This window comes from Eimeria necatrix, genomic scaffold (assembly GCF_000499385.1).
Source record: "Eimeria necatrix Houghton genomic scaffold, Enh_scaff50, whole genome shotgun sequence".
NCBI classification, from domain to species: Eukaryota; Apicomplexa; class Conoidasida; order Eucoccidiorida; family Eimeriidae; genus Eimeria; species Eimeria necatrix.
The window spans coordinates 53,201-76,252 of record NW_013651669.1 but is presented as its reverse complement, the minus strand read 5'-3'; the positions used below and the strand labels follow the sequence as shown (position 1 = coordinate 76,252).

At 50.4% G+C, this 23,052-nt stretch overlaps 6 protein-coding genes across 6 annotated transcripts; 2 read left to right on the top strand and 4 right to left on the bottom strand.

Annotated features, from left to right (window-relative positions):
• Positions 1–1,487: 1,487 nt before the first annotated feature.
• Positions 1,488–2,479, bottom strand: ENH_00059810 (hypothetical protein, conserved; the record flags this gene model as incomplete). The annotated part of the gene is made up of 3 exons (XM_013577067.1): positions 1,488–1,574; positions 1,731–1,835; positions 2,018–2,479. 3 exons carry the CDS (start codon positions 2,477–2,479, stop codon positions 1,488–1,490), a joined length of 654 nt encoding a protein of 217 aa, XP_013432521.1.
• A 1,106-nt stretch (positions 2,480–3,585) lies between these two features.
• Positions 3,586–4,035, bottom strand: ENH_00059800 (hypothetical protein, conserved; the record flags this gene model as incomplete). The annotated part of the gene is made up of 1 exon (XM_013577066.1): positions 3,586–4,035. One exon carries the CDS (start codon positions 4,033–4,035, stop codon positions 3,586–3,588), a length of 450 nt encoding a protein of 149 aa, XP_013432520.1.
• Positions 4,036–6,881: 2,846 nt separating this feature from the next.
• Positions 6,882–15,914, bottom strand: ENH_00059790 (WGS project CAEQ00000000 data, annotated contig 31, related; the record flags this gene model as incomplete). Its single annotated transcript, XM_013577065.1, is given in 13 exon segments — positions 6,882–6,960; positions 7,216–7,352; positions 7,675–7,812; positions 7,948–10,191; positions 10,509–10,762; positions 11,078–11,251; positions 11,551–12,255; positions 12,566–13,682; positions 13,809–14,003; positions 14,129–14,853; positions 15,137–15,587; positions 15,592–15,779; positions 15,905–15,914. Coding segments are annotated over 13 exon segments (6,417 nt in total).
• Positions 15,915–17,836: 1,922 nt separating this feature from the next.
• Positions 17,837–18,529, bottom strand: ENH_00059780 (hypothetical protein, conserved; the record flags this gene model as incomplete). The annotated part of the gene is made up of 1 exon (XM_013577064.1): positions 17,837–18,529. One exon carries the CDS (start codon positions 18,527–18,529, stop codon positions 17,837–17,839), a length of 693 nt encoding a protein of 230 aa, XP_013432518.1.
• A 1,148-nt stretch (positions 18,530–19,677) lies between these two features.
• On the top strand, positions 19,678–20,517 carry ENH_00059770 (glycosyltransferase family 28 C-terminal domain-containing protein, putative; the record flags this gene model as incomplete). The annotated part of the gene is made up of 1 exon (XM_013577063.1): positions 19,678–20,517. One exon carries the CDS (start codon positions 19,678–19,680, stop codon positions 20,515–20,517), a length of 840 nt encoding a protein of 279 aa, XP_013432517.1.
• A 407-nt stretch (positions 20,518–20,924) lies between these two features.
• On the top strand, positions 20,925–22,328 carry ENH_00059760 (hypothetical protein; the record flags this gene model as incomplete). Its single annotated transcript, XM_013577062.1, has 1 exon — positions 20,925–22,328. One exon carries the CDS (start codon positions 20,925–20,927, stop codon positions 22,326–22,328), a length of 1,404 nt encoding a protein of 467 aa, XP_013432516.1.
• Positions 22,329–23,052: the final 724 nt, after the last annotated feature.

Sequence of the window (23,052 nt, the reverse complement as noted above, 5' to 3'; positions counted from 1 at the left end):
AAGCAGCAGCCGGCTGCTATCTGGGCGCTTTTTCTCTTTTAAGATTATTTACTGTATTATTGGCATGATAGACACAACTGACTCAGCAGCAACTATTCGGCGTGTCTACGGTGCCCGTCCGTATTGTTCTTGCTAAGGGCTCCACCGGCTCAGTCTGGCGCCCGACCAACTCACGTGGCAACCGGAAGATATGAGACCTTGCTTCATGCGCGCCGTACCAACAGAAGCCTATTTTGCGGGGTTTCTTCTCCGCTTTTGTTGCTTTCGGCAGTTTTCGTTTCGTTGTCTACCTGGATATTAGCTCCTTTGTTCTGGCTCTCTGTTTCACTAAATCGAGGCTGCGGCAGTAGAGTTTCTCAAGCAAGGCAGCGAGCAGCGAGCAGACTCGGCTAGCTTACAAGCTGTCAATTAGCTGGTTTCTGGACTGTGAGCAATTTATGTGTTGAGCTGACGGTGAAGGTGTGTTGGCGGCAGCTACGCTGCTATGCGGGGTGCTTGTGCGATCCATACAGCTCGAATTTGCTTTGCGATCTGATTCATTGGTGGTTCGGTGGTTGTGAGACAGCACTAGACTGTTCACTGTGGCGTCAGTGCAGCTTCTGAGGTATGGCTTGACGATGTAGCGGGCGGAGGAGGATGAGGTCGTGGCTAGGCCGTGCTGTACTGGGCAGCATTCATTGAATCTTTTACTTTGGGCAGGGTTGCCGTTCTCTACCCGTTTATGTCTAGGGTTTATTCGTGTGCATGGTGAAGCGGCGGCAACTGAGGCTAAGTTGGCCCCCAGTCAGAATAGGGTGGTTTTGCATTAATGCATAGGTGAGTAGATAGACGACATCCGCCAATTATTAAACAAGCGGTACCAAAAGTTGAGTGTTTCATTCCTACTGGGGGCTGGCAGCTCGTTTATCGGGCGCCAAGGGTACGTGCAGACAAAACGTCTTTAGGATTTGAGATGTATCATTTTCTTGGCACAATAAGCCTAGTGCCACGATTGTTAAATCGTGCTGGCGCGTAGGTTTTCGTTTTTACTTGTGAGGGAGTTTTAACCCTTTTGACTTTGTCCTCGTCAGTTCGATGGACAGTGTGGGTTGTGGTGTGCGAGTGTGGGGCACAGGCAAGGGAATGTGGGTACCCAGAGTAATCCCAGCCTTCATGAGGATGTGTGTTTTGGGCGGAATCGTGTTTGGGGCAATTCTGTATGACTGAGCAGGTCAATCCATTCACTTGCATTGATGGGGACTGTGCAGTCAGTCAGTCTTGTGCTTTTCTTTTGGAACAAAACAAATATTTGGCTCGATGCTGGTGCAAAGAGACCTTCAACTCAAGGAAGCAGACAGCGCGCAGAGCGCTATGCAGTTTTAATTGTAGGGCAAACACATGCCCGCAGGTAGGGACTTAGAATGCACCGTGTACGCCATTAGGGCCAAGTAGCATGGACCTCAGGATATCTGGGGATGAAGAGAGACTAGGGACTAGGTAGGAACGCTTTAGAGCATCTGGGTCTGGACGCGGATCTTGTCGTAGAGGTTGTTGCCTTGAAGCAGGTCGATGTAGACATCTTCGGTATCGTTTTCCTGCATGCAGCGTTTCGCAACTGGGGTGGGCCTATTTTGAACTTCGAGGGCTTTCAGCGTGAAAAGTGTAGTGCTTAATCTGTCCATGATTCGAGTGCTGTACGTTAGGTTGGGTGTGTTGAGCTGCCTTCCTGGTGAATACGCTGTGCTCCTCACTGGGGTGATTGTGACTGTCACGCGTTCCACGTAATCTCCCTGTATGGTCACAACATTTTTCTCTAACTCAGCTCTGTTCCCTCCTTCTAGGCGGAGATTGAAGGTCTGCGTGCAGTCGCTCCACATGACCTGTGCTACGAAGCTCACTGTCTTCTTTCGCACAGAAGTAACGAATCTGGAGTCCCTGAATGCACTGTCTTTCTGTGGTACAAATAAAATGCTGCTTCATAAAGAGAAGCCGTGCAATTACATTTCAACTCAGCAGCTGATCGTGCTCTACTTCTAACCTGGTCACTTCGGGAGGGATTCACCAACAGTACGCTTTGGTTCAGCGGCTCTTTGCTGTGTGTCTTGACTGTGTAGAACATTGTGGGGAAGATCTGTGCACTTTCTTCCCATCTTGGCGTGGACATGCCCTCTGCTACCGCTGGGAGTGAGGCAGGTGCTGATAATGCAGCAGGAGGCGATGGTGGCTTCATGTGTACGACATCTGCGACGATCTGATTTCGCTCCTCTTGATTTGGTGCTTTCTGTTGGTCATATTTTGGAGATTCAGTTTCTCCGCCGGTTTTAGAGGGTTGGCTTCCAGCAGGCTCATTCGACTCAGGCTGTTGTTGCTTGGCTGTTGCCACAGTTGGGAGGCTGCACGGTGAAAGGTCACCTTCTACTGCATCATCGCGCTTTTTGCTTTTAGGTGACAGATGTTGCAGCGAACTCTTGATTTTATCTCCGAATTTCTTGAGTGGCATTTTTGCAGAGATATGACGGAGCGCAGTGTGCCTCTACTAACAGCAGGTGTAGATGCAGAGCTCTGTAGTCCTTTTAAAGGGAAAAAAATTTGAAACGAACCGATCGCACTCTGCTTTCAAGAAACCACGTGAAAAAAGCTTACATGATCATGATATTTCAATGCAGCTGAGCAGAAGGGCACTTATCGATCCCTGGGATCGCACCTAGATGCCCCAGCGCCGACGTGACCCAGGGAATGGCACCAGCCACGGCCGTACACTTGCAGAGCACAACCCCAGCAATCCAGTCATGAAATAATTCATCAAAATTACATTTAGAATTAAAATGCCCACAAATTCTGCTTAAAAGTAAAGGCAACATTCTGGATGTACTCTAGCCCTGTCCTTCCAAGCGCTGCAGTTCATTCACCTCAAGTATCGACTTGCTTGCTTAAGTGGCTTTGGACGGCGGGTATTACACCTCTCTATCTGCGTGCAACTTCCACTGCCTTAGCGTCAGTGCATCCATACCTTGTCATTTCTTCCCTTCGTCAACGCTTGCCAAGCCCCAATACCTTTGTCCTCTGGGCTCCAACTCGAAGCTCGCATCCACAAATCTAGCATGCTCTCACTGGATGTTTGCCGCCTTCTCAACATATGCATCTAGTTCCTCTATTATTGGCCTCAGTCGTGCAAGTTCTTCTCTGGGCCCTCCAACCAGAAGTTCACAACACGTGCTTCCCCTCAGCATCGTGACCAGGCGTTGTTGTCGACCACTCGGTTCTTCCACAAGCCTGCCACCTTTTGCCTGTACCCTGCACCTTAATAGCTCCTCACAAAGTGGCTCTAGTTAAAACGTAAGTAAGCCCCAGTTGTGCTCGCGTCGGCGCAAAATACAGGTCTCCTCCTTGAGGGCATGCACCTCCTTGTGAGCCCAAGCTAACTCCTTGTGAGCCCTAGCTAACTGCTCTTCAAGTTCATGTTGTAGTTGATACACCTTGTATCTTTTCACTTCGAAAAGAGAAGCAAGCACGTCAGATCTCGCCGCCTCACTCCAATTCAACTCGCAACTGGGCTGCTATTCGTCTCTCTCTCATTGTATGGTGTGTAAGTCTAGAAATCTTCGCTCAGCATCTCTTATGCCCACCTGCATCAACATCTCTCCTGAAAGAGTCAGGTGGAATGTCGAAAGTCACTGACCGCCTCAGCCAGCAACCCCTCTTGCTGAGGTTTGCGATTCTGCACCACGCTATCCCTCCGATGAAACTGAGTGGAACGACAGCAATGCACTCATTTCCCGTTGTTTCCATAACAGCATCTGGCACGACATGAAGTCGATGCTTCTCTGTGTTCAGTACATGCTTTACACAGACTAGATGCTCGACATCAGCTTCATCCCTTTCTGCTCCCTCTACAAATAGAGCGCCAGTCACCAGTTTTGCTTCTGGCTTATTCTCTACACTGCGAGACTGCACGCACGCTCTACTTTCTGTGTCGTCCTCTTCCCCAGTTTCAATAACTGGACAGCCTCTGAGGCGTACAGACGTTTCCCGCCCAACTGTACTACAGAAGCCCATTGGCTTCTGAGCCTGGATGAACCCCACAGCAGCATCTTCTGTTTCAGTAACATCAAGGCCTACCACAATGTTCCGCTCTTTTCCTATTCTGACAGCCAAGCCTCCTCGTTCCTTACCGCGTGCACCCTCTGCAGCATTCTCCATGGCTTCTAACATCCCTGACAGAGCGTTAACTGCAGCAAAGGCGATGCTACATTCTCCTTGTACAGTGCCACGCTGTACTGTGCCTTCCACTAGCCTTCACATTCAGTTGCGTTAAATCCACTACCCTCCATCTCAGTCGCCAGGTCAAAATCATTTCTCGTCTCACAGCGGGGACAAACTGTCTTTTCCTGCAGCCCCGTATCCCGACGAACGTTATTACCATTTTTCTTAACCTCAAAGGCACAAGTTACGTCACCACTCTGTTTCCCTTGTTGAGTGTTACTTATGAACCCTTCACTCTGCAATCTCCTCCCTCTACTTTCCTCTCCGTTCGTTCCACCAAAGACCACATCATTTGCCCAAGTACCACGAGCACCTCTCCCTTGTACAATATCTGACTAGTGATCCCCTGAATTTGTTTTATCTTCAGTGGAACTATTACTTTCTTGTCCCGGGCTGGTTAACAGTTCGTAAACTGACCCTCCACCGCGTGCCCCTCGTCTCCTGCGTGGTTCGCCTGCACTGGTCAACCAGCTAGCTTCTCTAACAGTGATTGTTTCTTCTTCAAGTGGCTCAGTGACATGGGAATTTCCCACAGAACAGACACCTAACTCCTCTTCTGCACTCTAATGTACCGTTGCATCCATTGCCACGCTCCCACCTAACAGAGTCCAGCGATCCAGATCCAAAATGCAAGATGCACTTTAAAGACCTAACATGAAAGAATAAAGTTTCGGTCTCATAGCAAACAGCATGCACGTCCGAATCGCCACACACACCGGCGTCAAACGAGCAAGCATCAACAGACGGCCTGGCTATTCTCCGAAACTCACTTGTGAAATAGCTAGAACACCTCAGTAGCTCAATAACAACTACATCATACACTCATGCCTTTGTCCCAATCGCTGAATAGTAGCAGAGGAGGTTAAGTATACTTTGCCGCGTTGCCCCAAGGCCTGCATCGATTGACGGACAGAGCACAAACGAAGACGGCTAAATACAAGTAAACTTGTTAAAGCCTGCCTGAGCAACCTACATAAAAATATGGAATATTTATCACTGTAAAAACATTTCATGAGAAGCTGCCTTGCAATAATTACAGCACGGGCGTGCCCACAATCGTTGGCGCTCGCGCGAGGTGTACTGCACAGCGCTGCGTTTCGCGCGCAACGCTACTAACCACGGAGTCCACAGGTCAGTCTGCTGAGAATATCAAATCCATTTGCTTATTTTTAAAATAAGAGTGAAGGTTTTTAAGAAGTAGAGTCGTGGCCGATGGTAGAGACAGCACGATCTCATCCACAATCGTTGGCGCTCGTGGGAGGTGTGCAACAGCGCTGAGTCTTGCGCGCAATGGCACATACCACAAAACGCGCCGGTGTGTTTCTGCAAAAAATCAATTTTCTCTGCTAAACTTTGTAATAAAGGCGCCAGATTCAAAACACACGCATGCTTTCGTACTCTCGCACTCACGTGTAGCGTTGCCGCCCCAAGACGACACATGCCCAGACTCGGGCAAGTCGACGCATATTTCAGTGTTACGCGGAAACGTGGTGCGGCGCCGCTGAGGCAGCTGCATGCATCGAAAAAATCAGCAAGAAAAATAGGGATATTCACTTTCGATGTATCGCAGGGCATAAATTGCTTTCCTGCGGTGTACACCGGACTGGATTGTGCTCCGATTCCGAGGTCTACAACATAGTCTAAGGAGACTGCATCCTTCAAGGCTGCTTTTCTACAATCGAAATATCTACTTTCCTATTTGTGTTCTATTTTTGTTGCAGAAAATTTCGGATGCGTCAAAGAATGCGTGGGGCGCAGCGCTGCCCATGCCTGAGGTGCCTGAACGCGTGGGCCACCGTAGATGGCAGGAAAAACGTAACTGCAATGGGCGCACAATGGGCGCACATTCTTCAGATAAACTTGCTACTATATCTTTTGTAAAAGTTTCAAACATGCGGAATGTGAACTGTGGACCACGGTTAACTTGCTGAACTGTGGACCACGGTTAACTTGCACACCAAGGTTAACTTGCACAAAGTTGACTGACGTTGGGAAGTGTTGACGCTGGAGCATGCAGGCAATGCGAGCAAGAGCAGCACTGAGAAGCACTTTGATATACAGGATTCGTATTTGTTGTGATCCTTATTTTGCCAAGTGCTCTTCAGGACCGATTGTTTGCACAGTCCAGGGGCCACCGACGCGGGCTACGCGGTATATCAGAAGATTGCGAACGTTGTTTGGAGCACTGTGACACAAGCAAAACACCTTAGGTTCTCGGAGACTACTTGGATGCGCTTCTTGTGTCTCATATACACAACTCAATAAGTCCATTCGCATCAGTGTATGCCTCAGTTCGCTCCACTGACTTTGCCCAGCACTGGTTCCACTACTGTGCAACTTCGCGTCATGCACATTAAAGCGTCGAGTACGTTTAAAAACGGCCACGCCAAAGTTGTTGGGCAAACTCGCATAAAACGAAAATACACTTCATGAGGCAATATTTAAAAAAAGTGCAGGGAGCTACTAACGGGCTCTGGTGTGGGCAGCCTTGTGCCACACAACACGGCATCTTCGTCACCACATGCACGTCCACAGTACACACAGCCGCCTGTCCAAATCACGTAAGTAGGAGCGCAAAACAAATGAATTGCGATGGGGGAAAGTACCTTGATGTGGTAACCAGTCCCCAGCTCGATAGATTAAGTGTCTGTCGTGTGGACCATGCGGCGCTTCCGTCGGCGTCTTCTTTCCTCAAGTGTCTTCTCCAAGTGACACGCTCTGCAAGAACAAAGTGAAATGCTATGCGAGCACGTAAAAACTGTGAGTGCAGACAAGTCCAACACGGAAGCAACCCATAGGGACAACCGAGTAGGAAATGCAGGGAACCCGCCAAACTTCTTTATACCAGCTTCGTTCACACTTCCTCATGTACGGTGAAGTATTACAGAGTTGACATAACTCTTTCATATCAAGAAGTCCTGAGAACCTGTTTCACTATCCTTGGGAGCATGCCTAGCCAACTTCTACCCTCACTTGCAGAGTGTCTGCACAGCATCAACTGTCGCCAGGCCGCCGCCCTCCACAACAGGCTGCCTGTGATCGGCTTCCCAGGCACAGCTCGCAGTGAGGACGGATGCTAGTCGTCGGATCAACGTTGGCCACGGACGAAACTGTGAACCCACACAGCGCATTGGGCAACACAAGCCAGCTTGTTTTCCCTTAGCTGGTCACAGCCGGCCACAAGGGAAAACTCATTAAGGCAGCAGAGTCGTAGATCAGCCAAGGCCTTTCAAATCAGCCTCCGAAACTCCTGAGCATGGGTCCTAACCATCAAAATGAACATTCCACACACCAGGTTCTATTATCACCTGAATATGAATGATGAACACGCCGTTGGTGGCACTGGAACAAACGGCTGCACTAGGATTTTGTCGGCAGCAGTGACCAGTCTTAGCACTGGCGAAAGGAAAAAAACACAAGAGCAGAACTCACACTGGGCGCTAGGCGTACAATTTCCTCCTCAAGCCGCCACTGAGGCTCCCCTGCTGCATGCAACATTCTAAGAGCTATGAGCAACTCTCCGCAGTCCAAACCGCACTGACTGCAAACTCCACCGTCATGTCGCTCGACCTGAGATACATATCAGCTGCTGCAAGCACTCTGCCCCACTAAGTACTAGACAGAATATTTACAGCATTTAGCTGCACGCAAGCAAACGCCGCACGAAAAATTTCTAACTCGGTGTGTGCAGAGATCTCAGTTCACCTGGCGCCTCAACGCCCGCCTACGCCTTCTTGCGCTGTATGCATCTGCGCAGCGGCCACAGCAGGTGAGGTCCTGTTCACTGCATCGAATCAGCCAGTGATGCCTGCCGTCGTTTGCGAAATTCTGCGGCGCTGTCACAATCTCAACTCCCGTCTGCATCCTGGAAATCTTTGTGTAACTTCTTGCTGTCTGTGAGGGCGCATGTTGTGAACAGGTAAACTGGGAGCTCAGCAGCCGCTCTCTGTTGTTTCCCTCATTTGCGGAGATGCTCTCTGACTCAGCGATCCCGGCATGTGCCCCACTCGGTTGGGGCTGCGACAAAGATACACTCTTTCCACTGCTACTGCTGAAGTTCTCGAGTTCTCTGACTTGGAGGAAGGTGCGTGTTGTGCTGACAGCTGAAATCGGCTTCATGCAGGAGACACACAGGACCTTTTTCAGTTCCACCGAGAATGGCTGCAGGTGTCTGTAAACTCCACCAGACTGAGAAGCAATCCCAGCTGTTTTATTGGTGCTGAGGATCACAGGAACTAGCACCACACGAGAACAAGTGCCTGCATTAACTCCAGACGAAGCTGTTCCGCCTGGCAACCGCGTGCTGCCACTCGGGTCGCTCCCGTCCCTCCTAAAAATTTGTTTTGGAACAGGCTTTCCCATTTGACTAAAAAAATACCGTGAAGAGACAATTGCACGCTCTGGGTCATCATCTATCTCCGATGCCATACCACTGCTCTCTGCGCTACCTCGCCTCGCGTTGCAGCTGACCCCAGAGCTTCTGCCGCGTGGTGACGTTTCTACGTTACGTTCACTGAAGTTCCCATCTCCGCTTCCTTGTATTGAAGCAGGATCTCGCACCTGTTGCTGCTCTTGCTGCTGAGCTGCTGACTGCAGCAGCAACAGGGGATCAGTTGTGTGACGCGGCAACAGTGTTGCAGTGACGGGAAAACCTTCCTTCTGCTGTGACGATTCGTTGCCCCTCCTTCCAACGTCACCTTTGTCGAAGCCTACTTCAGAATCCGCGATTCCGACGCCTTGCTGCTGTATTCGGTGGCGACTTTCCAAGTAAACGTGAAGGTCGCGCACCGTCAATGGCATTTCCCTTACTTTTCGCTGCTCAAAAGATGAAAGCAGGCGGAAGAGTTCCATGTATTGCCGCGCGGCTTCTCTCGTGCATCTCATCCCGTAGTCATTTGCGCAGTCCCCTAGTCTGCCCTGCTGCTGAGGCAGCAGCTGGTGCTGGTCCAGTTTCTGCTCCGTCGGGCAATGGATTGTCCTCGAATTCCCCAACTCTGCGCGTGAAAACGATACGCCAAGTGGTGAAGAAGTGGCATCTGAAAATGCATGCAAGCGCTGCGTATACTTTGATACACGAAACCGAATGCGTTTGGCAGCGTCTGAAGGACCAGACGGTCCCGACAGACTCTCCAACAGACCCTGGGGCCTCTGGAGAGGCTGGCGCAACGAAGACAATGAAATATTGGGTGGATCTGCCGTAACTGAATCCACTGAAGCTTTCTGCAGTATGCTATCAGTGGAAAAGTTTAGGCCAGTGGTCATTAGCCCCTCTTGCTCCTGCACCTCATGATGGCTTGGGTTTTGGCGTTGCTCCTGTTGTTGTTTATCTCCATCAACTGTGAGCGAGTGACCTACATGTTCCAAGCGTGGGAGCATTTGTCGCCTGTACTGATGATGCTGCCCTTCTTCTTGCTGCGGCTGCTGAGTTTCTTCGAACTGAGACAGCTTTGCAAGGGGACCGTCAATTGTTCGCTGTACCAGGGCTGATTGCTGCCGAATTCTGTGCCATGCTGCCTCCTCTGTGACTTCTGCCTCTCGCAGGAGCTGCATCACGCATTTCTTTAATTCTGTGCGAAAGCTCTTGCAGGGGATATGGGTTTTCTGCAATGTTTGCCGGCTGTTCCTGTAACTACTAAAGGGAGTTGTTGGTGGACTCTGCAGGTCATCCTGCTCTTCGGCAGAACTCTCCATGTTCGCTTCACCGCATTCAAGCTCTGTCTCACTGTTAGAGATGCCAGATACGGAGCTCCTGGACAATGCAGACGCACGGGCAGAAGTAGAAACGCCGCAAGCTACTGCCGCGGACGGGCCACAACGGCTCAGCAGAAAGTATGTCGTCACCAACCGGCGCTGCCCGCGCCGGTGCAGACGCGACTCCGCTTGCAACAACTCGTGCTGCTGGGGTAACAGCTCGAGGAAAACGCAGACAGAGGCACCTGAAAAGTCCAACTGCAGCACAAACACGAAGTAACACCACAGTTCAGGTGCCAACACTCATTAAAAAAACTGACACAGCAAGTGCCTTTTTTCCAGTGCTAAGAGTCTCTATGGTCTGTACGCCCCAGCAGCGAAAACGCTCGCAAAAACAGAAGCAGCAGACGAACTTGTCTGGTCATGGCAGCTGGCTAATGAAGTCCAGCATTGTGAAGTTGTACTCCTAAGAGAGGAAGCGGCTCATGACTACAGTGCCCTAGAGTTGCAGGTGCCAACAAGAAAGGTTAAGGAGTGAAGCATGAACATCGACATCGCCAGCAGTTACAACACACCCCATGGGAAGAAGCCGAGATGGAAATGATTGCCAAATTGCACGCTGGGTCACTTAGGAAAAGTCGACGCCGCCTGTGTCTCTCCTCCTCTGGCACTGACCCGTCGATGCGCACGAAAGCCTGCCGCTTTCGAACACCCGAGAGCCCTTGCTCTGATGTGTTCAGACAACCCATCCGCAGCTCCCGCAGCCGAGCCGCCAGTGCGTCCAGCACGCGCCGATGGTGTGCGAACACGACGACCTTCGTCGGGGCCTCTGCAGGAATAGCGCAAGTGCAAACCCTGATTTCCCAACCTTCAGTGGAACTACTACACCCTGTCTTGCAAATCCACAAAATGTGAGGCAGCCATAGCACTTTCCTAATTCTCTCGTTCATGCTTCCCATCCCTATTCGTCCCAGCAATCTCAACCTGTCGCCACTACTGAGTTCATTTTGGCTGCCTTGTCACAATCTCAGCGGTCGTCACAATGCCATTCGTACAACGCAGAGTCGACACAATACAGCAAGAGCCTCATTAGCTGCTAATTCCTTATTGATGGAAGAATCTGGTGGATAGCTGGGTAGGGCACCTTCTGCGTCATCAAGCCAGGAGACAGAGGCGTCTTTAAAGAATTTTTCAAGCAACCATTCGGCAGCAGGCAAGACCTTGCATAGGCCCGCACGCTCTGCTGGTGTTGCGGGGGGTTGCTGAAGAAGCTGCGTGGCGACGCCTGCGACGCCGCTAGAGGTGTGGAAGTCCGCGGCTAAGCAAACGACACAAATGACGCCAGGAACGGCAGTTTCTAGACAGGCAAATGCATGCAAACAACTGTAGATATGAGGATCTCCGTGCCGCTAGTTGCACCCTAAGCGTGACGATGAGGGGCAGCTGCAAGCGCTTGAGACAACAGCAGCAACAGCACCATGGTGGAAAACATAAAAAAAACAAACTGACGCGAAGCAGCGCACGAGGAAATGAAAGAAATACAAAACAAGAAGCTGCCAGAGAAAGACGGCAGATGCCACGGAGATGAGACGCAACAGCAAAACTGATACGCCCTACTGCCAAAGCCGTAGTCGCTGTCGCCACTGCTCGACCTAGAAGTCACCCCTGTCTTTCTCTCTTCTGTCCGTATCAGTGACTTATAAGCAGGCTTGCGCAACAAAAGTCCCTCTGCCATGGCGGTGACCAGCTTGTTGTTGCAGTGCAGCTGAAGAAGGTGCACAATTCGTGTGCAGGGTGGTAGAACTAAAGCGTCACAGTCTTCCGGGGCCTTTGACACCCATGGAATGCCTTCCACGGTGTTTTCTGCTTCTTGCACAGACAGCAGCAAATCAGTACGTTCCAAAGAAGAAGTTATTTGCTCCTCGCCACCCCTAGCAGCTGCAGGCTCCGTCTCCGTGTTTGAAGAAGACACCCTCTGAAAGAAAATCCCGGCTGAGGCCGAGGGTGGAGGCGATGTACCTGCTTTCATTTCTCCTGGCATATCCTGCGCGCCTAACTGAGTGTTCAATGTGTTTCCAGGAAGCCCTTGTAATGAGGTCTCTGAGGACGCTTGGGATGACATCCGAGGTAACGCTGCCTGAGGAGCCATTTGTGATGGTCTCTGGGAGGTTACTTTCGGGGGCATTCTCGATATATCTCTAAGCGTCTTTCTTCTGCGTACGAGAACGGCTCGCGTAAGTAGAAGATGTAGCTCCCAGCTCCTAAGAGAGGCCCCGAATCTCCTCCAGGATCCAAAAGCCCGTGACGAGCAGCAGTACTCTTCTGAGGTAAAGAAAAATAAGGACGTGGAAAGTATATTAATCAAGATTAGTCACTCGGAGCAGGCAACTAGCAACCAAGAACAGAGTCAATGTGCACCAAAGACCGACTACAGCACAACCATCAATACGCCACACAGCTTGGCCCTGCATACATTAACATCAGTAGCAGACCCCTCAAAGCCACCGACGAAACTGGCCCTGGTACTAGCAGCCACTGCAATGAGAACAAGCCCCGCGTGCAGCAGCATCAACAGAGGAGGACTAAGCAGCAAGCGTAGCAAGAAAAGTCGTGGTCACAGTAAGGCTGTCACCAGCAAACTGTAGGCGCTCCTCTCTGAGTATATTTCCCACTCGCCGCCTCTCCTGTGCACGCTCAGCGAAGGAGACGAGCGAACTCTTGTCGCATATCCCTAAGGTATCTCCGGCACTTGAACATAAGGGCTGCCCATAAGCCTCAGGAAGTGCCCCTGCCGCTGCAAATGATCGTGTTCTTGCTGCTGCTGCTGAGGCTGTCCTCCATGCCTCCGTAGCCTCAAACCACGGCGACCGAACGAGCGCACAAGAGGCCGGCCCCGTTGTTGCTTTGGTGTTCTCAACTCCAATATCCTCAACCAACAGGTTCTTTGCCTCTGTAGCTGAGACACGGGAGCAGGCAGCAACGGCACCCGCAGCAGCAGCCGCAGCCTTACCAGCGGATACAACAAGCTCGCTCCACTGCTGCAGCTGCTGTTGCCTCCTGTCTGCAGCGTCCTGCTGCTCCAAAGGAGGCAACAAAGCATCGACTAGAGGAAACAAATCCGCGGGGATTTTTACAGATGGAGTGCCTGACAGAAGCAAAGCATGCCTGCTGCTTCTCACGAGGTCAAGCACCTTTTTATTAACTTCGTGACCACTGCCTTGGGGCCTGCAAATTTTCCGACCTCTGAGAACTCTCCCTCTGGAATTACCAGCGCATCCAGAACTCTGTTGCTCCTTCTGCTGCCGATGCTTTTGCTCCCGTGGCTGTTCAGGTGTTGAAAAATACATAGATTTGCTGGTTGCTGCACCAGCAGGATCAGCTTCACTCTCTACTAGCTGTTCTCCTGCTGTTTTTGTTGTTGCATCGTGCGGTGTTCCAGTTGTTCCAGCAACTGCCGACGCCGCAGTAGCTGCTACGACTTCTGAGGACGTGTATGGAGCTGGTCTTGGAATGGCAGGCCCCCTCAGTTTGTGTGCCTCATCTACAACTACAAACTTGTATTGCGTGGCCTTGAGAGTGTCGTACAGTCTGGCAGCCATCTCAAAAGAGGACAGGCAAATCAAATGCTTTTCGTCGGGAGACGGCCGATCGCCGCTGGCAAACAAAACTCGTAATTGAGGAGGACCGCTGTACTCCGGCAGCCACTCCTCCAATGCGTCTGCCCACGCCAAACGCATAGATGCGGGGACCTATGAAAAAGTGCCGGCAGACACAGAGTCAAAATTTTATGAACAACTGGAACTTTACTTCGTGCTCTGAAAGTTGAACCATCGACTTGGCGGCACTCTAGGGTTGAGGCAGCTGCACTCACGCACCACTATAAGACATGGAAATTGTTTGTAAACAGCAATGCACGAAATCGCCTGCACTGTCTTTCCAAGTCCCATCTCATCCCCTATCAACGCTCGACCTCCCCGCTGCAGTCCATAAGCCACTCCCTCCCACTGAAAAGGCAGCAAGTGCTGCCGCAGCCGAGATGGCAGCAACCACCACGCAACTCTCAGGGCAATCTGTACACAAAAACACAACCGTCACTAGCAGAAGTGCTGCCTACGCAAACGGCAGCAGCAGCAGGAGATTCCGCAAAAGTGGCCGCAGCAGCAGTAGCAGCAGCGAGAACTCGTCGCCTTCTTACTTCCTTTGACGTCACAAGAAACTTGCCCGACCCCCAAGCCTCTTTAAAGAAGCGAAGGGTAAGCGAGGGGATGGGCGTCAACGTTGCCCAGCCACAGACAGCAGCTGCCGCTTGCAAGATATAAGGATAAGCAGATAAGCGGAAAACACAACCATCAGTGTACTTCAGGCCGTCCTTGGGGGATTCAACAGCTCCTTCAGTCCAGTCCTTAAAACGAAAACTTTGACGCTTCGATAAAGCACCTAATTTTGAAGTGCTGCCGGCAGGAGCAACAGGAACAGTTGCAGAAGTTCCATCTGACTCCCAATCATGCTCACAGCACCCTTCAGCTGCAGAAGCATGAAGAGCAGCTGCGCTACTGAACTGCAACCGAAGAGATTCGTCTGACTTTATGCGGTCACTACGCGGCAGCCACGAAAGCGGCCGCAAAAATTCAGGGATGCTCCAACTGTCTTGTTTTTGCTGTTGTTGGTCCTGTCGATGGTGTCTAGCATAAGCCTTGGCAGCAGTGTCTATGATTCGAGGGAGAGCAGTTGTCAGCATATCCCCGGTCTCTGTACAGCCGGCTGCATGCAAGCGAAAGGCGTGTGGGGTCTCAAACTCGCAGAATATGCGCACTCCATTGCTCCTGTTGCTGTTACCGGTGCAGCAACGCCATTTCTCCACCTTCGAGCCGCTCACTTTTCCACGACAGGTAGGGTACCGAGAGCACCCCAAAAACATGCCTACAGTAAACAAATGCAGCCTGTGTAAAAGCGAAGAGCTTCACGAACGTTTGGAATATGAAGCAACAGCAGTGATATCAATGCAGAGAATAAGAGACGCCGCCGTGAGTCATACGCGCAATAAAATGAATTAGACGTTGTGTTGTTCGTGGTTAGTGAGCTGTCTTGACACAGTTCATAAAAATCATTGCTACAGTTGTTGTAGCAACTGCTGTTACGACTGCTCTTACTGAGTGTCTTTCCACACAACGCTTTCCGTGCTGCCCTGTTTCCTGCTGCTCACCGTAACGGCCCGAGCGGAACTCCATCCCAAACTGGTGACAAAGAGGACAGCGAAACGAAGCAGCAACCTCAGAGCTGCTGAGACTTCGTCGTCTCTCTGCCTCAGCCAGCCACTCCAGGGAAAGCCTCACTCCAGGACTCAGTTCAGATTCGGCCTGCAGTTCATACGTGTGGGTGCAGCGGTAGCAGCTGCTGCTGCTGACTCCGCCTACTATGTTTGTTTTGGTACCACTGCAGTCACAGGAGCGGCTATTATTATTTTTGTTGCTCTTGCGACTGGAGGAACTTCCCTTGGAGACGGGAGTGGTGTTGCTGCACGTGCTGCGAGCCACCACGCCTCCCCTGTTCCCCGCCACCACATTTTTCTTGGGAGTTCTCTGTGGAGTTTTCGGCGCATCGAATGCAAAGGCGTCGAAGGTGCTTAACAGGTTGTCGGGCGGTCCACGGGGTTCATTAATGCCAACTGTCCTCAGTTGCTGTTGATCTGACATTTGAGGTAGCTTCTGAACATTCTTTTGGAGCAACTGCTGCACGCGGTTCTTCCGCGCGCACCTGAGGATTCTCCTGAGTCTGTTGCTGCTGAGTCCCCTGCAGTTGCGGGTACAGTTGTCGGTATTGCTGCTGCGCAACCTCTGCCCCGTCAGCTGAGGACGGGCCAACGGACCGCTGTTTACACAATTGCAATCCAATAAATACAACTACAGCAACAATATATTAATGTTTATTCCCGTCAACCGCTACGTAAGCGTCCCGCAATGCGTTGACGGAACTGGCAGCATCTGGGGACCTGAGGGGGCCCCCCAATCTGCCGAGGGCGGTCCCCGTAAGCTAGCCAACGGGCGTTAATTGGAGTGTGTGAAGAGCTTTTATCAAGTCATGTTGTACAAACGTAGTCAATGAAAAGGCGAAGGAAGGGTGATACGCCGAAGACGACAGGCGCAGCTGCCACCCATGCCCAAATCCATCACCAAACTACACACTGCAATGTGGTGCATGCTCAAGACTTGCTAAATATATTTAGTTTAAACTGTTTCCACTATTTTGTTGTTGTCTTAGCCATGCATTTGCTATTTGGATGAAGACGAATCGAAGGCCCGCTCTGAAGGCCGAAGACCAGAGGCCGGGCAGACCGTGGGGAGACGCTGGGTGGAAGGCCTCTCAACAATTTGGTGAGTGTTTAAGGGGGCAAACCGAATATTGCTTATATTTGCGAGCTCCATTGATGACTGTTAGCCTATAAGAAAACTAATACGACGCCCAGATGAATATGATAGTGATAAACGTTGTTACAATATGTGAGGCGTGTCGTTGCTTCTGCCCAGGCTGTTCATTGTTGAGATAGATTCTCACGCTGTGGAAATTGGTCAGAATGCACATTCAATTTTTGTTTTTATTTTGTGTCCTTATTAAGTGGCTCAAGATGTCGGTTAAAATTTACTTCTTGGCCCTAGAAGCTATAGTTTGCCAGGGGACGGCTGGCTGTTCAAAGAGGTGAAGGCGACTTATGTCTCAACGCAGCACAACTGCAGTAAAGCAATGAAAATCTTGAAACTCAAAGCAAAGCTGTAGAAGTAAAGCGAAGCGCCAGTCGAGGCAAAACAGGTGAACGCCGCCTGCACACGCAAGTATGGTGCTCGATCCAAATATTTCCAAGCGTATGAATGCACACGCAACTCTATGAATGCGTACTAAAGCGTACGAATACAAACGCAAACGTATGAATGCAGGAATTCGTTCAAAGCCCGCATTCGTCATGGACTAAACAAAACACTGGTTGGAAACCCGCATTGCTCTGTTGGTGTGTGCTGAAGAAAGGAACACAAGTAGACTACGCATAGAAGACCGATGGAACTGCAGAATGCAACTAATCTGCTAAGTTCTCCAACAGTCTGCGGATGTGCGAGCTTCTCTTTTCGCCTTTTTTGGACGGTGCTCCAATCTGTACTGTGTTGAGCGCTTCCACTGTGGCTCAAGCTCAACCGTAGATTCCGTAGTCACTATGTTTTTATCTGTCTTCTTTTTTGGCCGAATTTATGCAATTTCTGTGGAATCTGAGCTGTGTTACTTTTCTGATTCTATGTATGTGCTTATCTCTATATCCTGTTGTGCTTTGCTTTATGATTGCAGGTGCACACGTGTTTGTCGCTCTGAGTCTCCATGTGTCATTTCATACCCCTATGCATGCTTCTTTGGCTTGCTTCCTCGGCATGTATGCCTCAGATAGACAAAGAACTAGTACTAAGAATAGAGATAAACAAAAGTGCATGCCTTTTCATATGCATTTGAAAGCCTGGTTGCTTTCTGCTTCTGTGTGTCTCAAGGTATGAACCCTTCTTGCGTATGCACCTCAACCTCTGCCATCGACATTCTCTACCTTGCATGCTGATAGTTTGCCACCTCCCCTCATGAAGAACCAAACTCTGCCTTGTTGCGGAGAGCTTTCACTGTGGGCACTCCATAGGCTTAATGACCTTGCCTAGCCAGAGCACTTCATAAATATTGATTGTGAATCTGGGCTTTCCTGCAAGCAGCTAACAGGCGACTGAAGCAGTAGCAGCGACGCCACTATATACGCATAGCTGCATTAGCAGCATAATCCGCAGAGTTTCTATGCATGTATAACAACATGTGAACGCAAGTGGTCGTAGTACACGCATGTACATAGTTAGGAACAGGGGAGAAACACCCTTAAAGGTATCCACTAGCTGTCTTCTTTTGTCTGTGCACTGTGGGCTGCATCATGATGTGATTTTTTCTTCTCTTTGTCCTTTTTGTCCTTATGTTTTTCAGCTTTCTCTGTCTTGTCCCCATGGTCTGTCTTCTCATGTTTGTTTTCTTTTTCTGACTTTTCGTGTTTGTCTCCCCGTTCTGCTTTTTCATCCGCCCTCTGTGCGCCACTGTTCAAAGCATCGTTTTCTCTCTTCTCCTGCGTGGCCGCTTGCTTGTCTTTCTTCTCTGTCCGTTGCTGGTCTGCTTCTTCATGGCCATAAAGGGGAGCAGCTTCGGGCTCGTATCTTACACGTACAGTGGAAGGATGGGGAGGTGCGCATGGTCTAGGATTCTGCTTGAGTTTAAAGACCAATGCTGGCTGCCTGTTGCTGTGCAGCTCCACCGGCGCAGGCTCTTCTGGTGTCAGTATAGTGCGCTCCCTGTACTCAAGCTCGTAAGGGCTCAACGGAACCTCTGTCAAGGCCAAAGCTACATCATATAAGCCGTATTCATACCACCCGCAGCTAGTGCTTGACAGCGGTGGTCTCCGCACGCTTCGCGCCCGGCTCCGCGAATACAAGTCCTTACAGGAAACTGAGGCTCTTCCTGCTGGCCCTGGCAACGGGTTACCGGAGTGTGGTATTAAGCGGAAATCCGCTGATCCAGCAGGAGGCCTTATTGTCATCTACAGTACACAGAAAATACGCTAGTGGAAGAATAAAAGAGAAACTAGAACACTGCGAACAGCACGGAACTGAGCTACTGGGTGCATATGCCTGCTACAGTCCTTAGAGAACTGCAACCCTCCAAAATCACTGGGAGAGCTCTGCGCAATACGGTAGGCATCCCGCGTATTTCTGTTCTTGGTTTCTTCTGGATATGGAAGAGCAGAAGGCACTACGAATGCTCATCGATACACCAAATGAACCAGCGCACCTGTAATACATAAATGCCTGCACCATTTGTTGCTCGAATTGCGCTGATGGTAGCGTGAGGGTACACTGGAGATCGTAGCTGAGTCACCGAGCGCCAGAAAACGCCCCGCGCACTGCAAGTTCCCTTCAGTTTCTACGGCTCAGGCTGCCACACTGCTCTGCAGAGAGCCTAGCATGGCAGCTTTCGGCTATTCTGAACTTCTGAGAGGCTTTAAATGCATATGAGGAGCGTGACTCCACACAGCAGGAGCAACATCGCAGTTCAGAGGCGAGCGTTGTCACGCCTGCAGCAGAACCAGCTGAGCTAATGCGTTGGGTAAAAGATAAATTCTTTCCTCATGAGCCTTTTTGCTCACACTTCTTGGTGGGCTTCACTGTTTGTCATTGTTTGCTACAGAAGTAACAGCAGAACTTAACGGCGCTGCACCCTCGGCCCAGCCCCAGCTTCAAGAACAGAAGTTATTGAAGAAGAGTAGCCGATTCTGCGTGTCGCAGTGTTAAGCAGTGTAAGAATATATCCTATTTAAAAATCTTCTATTCTTCGTAATAATACATGATGTGATTACGCACGGCTTACTGCAGAAGCTGGCAGGCTGTTGAAACCTTCCACATATTCCATCACAATCTCCCATCGCTATTGGCTACGCGTGCCTAGTCGCCGTTGTTCGCGTCCAATCGGTATTTTTCGGGCAGCAAAACAATACTGCTCACTAATTTTTTGAGCAGCCTTCTGTCTCTGCTGCGCACACCGAACGAATCCCAGGCCAGGGTCACAGCCTGCTTGGGGGGCTGCTGTTGTTTCTGTCTCTCTTGTTGTAGGAATTAACCCGTGGATATTTCCTTTTCCGCCTTACATGGCATTGAGTGACATTTGGGTGAGTGCGTATGATTGTACTGCATGCTGGGCCCAAGCGCTGGTTCACCCGCTGGAGAAACAAAAAACGGATCTTCTGGGGCTTCCACTACAGCAACAGCTGCTGCAGTCTGCGGGGAAGCAAGCAAAGCATCAGAGAACCTCCGTGTGGAGGGGAGTCTTCATGTTCTGGTCACGGTTGGCACCACATCGTTCGATGACCTGGTGAAGGCTGTGGATTCTGTTGCATTCTTAGGTGTGCTGAGGAGTTTAGGAAAAGTCCGTTTGACAGTGCAGTTAGGTCGGGGACAGTATATCCCTTTCGGGATATCTGCAGAAGATCCGGATTTGACTGGTGTTGGGGTGTGGGTACACCGGCAGGGTCTGCAGTGCGTGCGGGTGGTGCGTTACATCCACTGTCTTTCACTTATCTTGCCTTCCTTCGACCTCATCGTGTCTCACTGTGGAGCAGGAACGCTTCTCGGTGCTTTGCGGGCGTCGCGGCGGGTTGTGGCTTGCGTGAATCAGAACCTGCAGCAGAACCACCAACAAGAGCTGGCTAGTGTTCTGGCTACAGCTAATCACTGTGTAGCAGTATTCGACCTCAAAGTGCTGCCGCAGAAGACGCTAGAAGCGTGGAGAAGGCCTCTTTACACCGAAGCAGGAGAAGTGATAGCATCGGTAGGAGAGGAAGGAGAAAGGGCATCGGAGGAGAGAGAGCAGCACGAGCGGCCCCTGCTACCTCTGCCTTCTCCGAATGTCCATCGCTTCGTTGAAATTATGAATGAAGAAATCGAGGAAGGAATGGAGACGGAAGAAACAGTGGAAGTACCAGATAAGACGTACATGGAGGCCACACATGCCAACAGAGACAATTATCGATAGACAAGGGCAAAATACGGAACACGCAACCTGGAATGGGTTTAAGAAGGCATGGTGAGGCCTGCAGGAACGGATAGGACGACAGAAACAACGACAGAAACAAAAGAGAAAAATGAGGAATAAAACTGCCCTTGTTTCCCTGTGGTCTCCTGTTCTTCGAGTTGTCCCTCCATCAGCCCGTCAAAGGCATGAGACAAAGAGTCAACGAAATAAACTACTGAAGGCAGGAACGGGAGAGCAAAAATAGAAGTGGCAGTGTAGACAGGGACATAAAAGACTGAAAAAACAAGGAAAGGAAGAAGAAGACAAACACGCAGAGACGAAAAGACGAGAAGGCAGAAGTAAGCATCTACAATAGACAGAACTAGAAAGGCCAAGGAGAAACGACGGAGAACGGCCAATACGCAGAGATGGCGGACCCCACCCCGTACATGCGCCTGACCAACCCTTTTGGCAATGCCGCGCGCAGCATGCAATTTGTAGGAGAAGGGGACTCTCTTCTTTTAGGAGACGATGGAGGCCTCTGTTGCCTCTTTGATTTGAAGTCCAGACGGAGCGCGTTTGCCGTATCGCCTTCGAGCCTCACCTGCTTGAAGGCTGATGCTGTTGGTCCGCCCATGGCGGCTGCAAATTTCAGTGGCAGCAGCAACAGCCCTGTGCTGCACATAGAGCCGCTTTATTGCACTCGCAGCAGCTGCTGCAGCAGGGTGCTAATACAACAGAAAGACTCGCAAATCTCTGTGTTTGATTTGGAGTCCCAGAGGTTCACTTTGTCCTTCAAGACTGGCTCCTTTTCATTTTGCGAATGCGCATGTCCACAGCCAAAGACCAGCAAAAGCAGCAATGCGTGGAGCAGCAGTGGCAGCAACTGCGTGGGTGAAGAGTGTGTAGCGGCCCCAGTAGCTGAAATTGACACCATCGGTTTGTTTGATATCAGGGCCTCAGCCTCGTGGCATAGAGGGAAGAATCATATGAGCGTAGTGTCGCCTGCGCTTAAGCTTAAGCTACCTCCGAATTCTGCCTCTCGTTTTGCATCACAGGAGCAGAAGCTGCAGGAGCCAGGGAACTGTGGGTCCGTTCAAGGCCTGGGCTTCCCAGCATCCGAATGTCTGCTCCTAGCTGCGTACGAACTGCCATTGCTGGCCCTCTGGGATGTCAGAAACAATGGGCAACCGCTTGCACTTCTGCCTTTGGGGGCCACATCTTCTCCCCCCGCTTATGTTGCGACAGTTCGAAACAGAGTATGGACTGGATGCATTGAAGGAGATATATTCATACATCGCGTGGCAAGCCAGAAAGGAAAAGACACGCCAGCAGCAGCAGCACCAACAGATGGAAGCACAGCGACGTTTTTACTAATGTCCAACGAAAGGCGGGAGGGCACAACAACCGTGGCTTGCGGCAGCAGAAGGGATGACGAGGATTGTTTTGGTATCCTTCCTTGCCTAACCGGTGTAGCCCATGTGAATGCAATCGAGACTGTTCGGAGGAGCCACGTCCCTACCTCCAGCCATTTTGATCTGTTTAGCAACGTAAGCTATCTAGAGTCAATGGGACCTAACAGCACACACCTTACCTGTATCTCCGTGCGCAGGGATGGCCTCCTTGGCTCCTGTGGCACTAATGACGGAGCTGTGTTGTTGCTCGAAGGGAAGCACTTAAAGCCGCTGGGTAGCCTTCAGGCCCACCACTGTGGTGTCTCCGCTGCTGCCTGGTGCAGTCACTCTGGCCGACTAGCCACGGGGGATAAGCAAGGGGTTGTCTACCTCTGGAGTGTGTATGCAGATACTTACACACGTCAAGCTTGTAACTAGGCTGCCTCTGTACAATACATTTATGCCATTTGTCTGTGCTCATGTGCGCATATCCTATACAAAAGCGTCTCGCCTTCTAACATCGCGACTTAAAACGATGATACAGTTGCCCAAACAGCACACTTGGGGAACTGCAGCATTGCTCTACTCGTGTTACTGCAGTCGTTAACGCGCTTGCTAAGCGGCAGCGCGTGAAGGAAATGGATATGACTTAATTCCCCAAACAGTGAAAGATGTCTTCTTGAAGCCAAGAAAATGGGCCGCTCGCAATCGCACAAAAAATCCCACAAAACGAACAGGCAGAAAAAAAAGACAGGCACCTGTGCACTGTACGTGTACAGAAAAGTGGGATGGTTTGCAGAAGCGGGCTTGCCTGTAAATCTTGTGTGTATTCTGTTGCTTCCGCAATTTGGAGCAATGTAGGCAATTGTGTGCGCATTCTTTACTCCGTAAACAATACCACTCATAATATATACACCATCACTATACTTGCATTATATTCCAACAAAGATACAAGTACTTGCACAATATATAAAGCTTTTCTTGACAGGCGAGGTATTTCCAGGATACTTTAATGTTTGATTATAGCCACGCGCCCCAATTGTTTGCAGCTTTATGCAAAATAGGAGATTCCATGTTTAATTCTACATATACAGGTAAAAGTAAGATGTAAGAAAACATAAACCAATCAGACCTCTGCCGATGCGAGCTATATTGTTTCAGA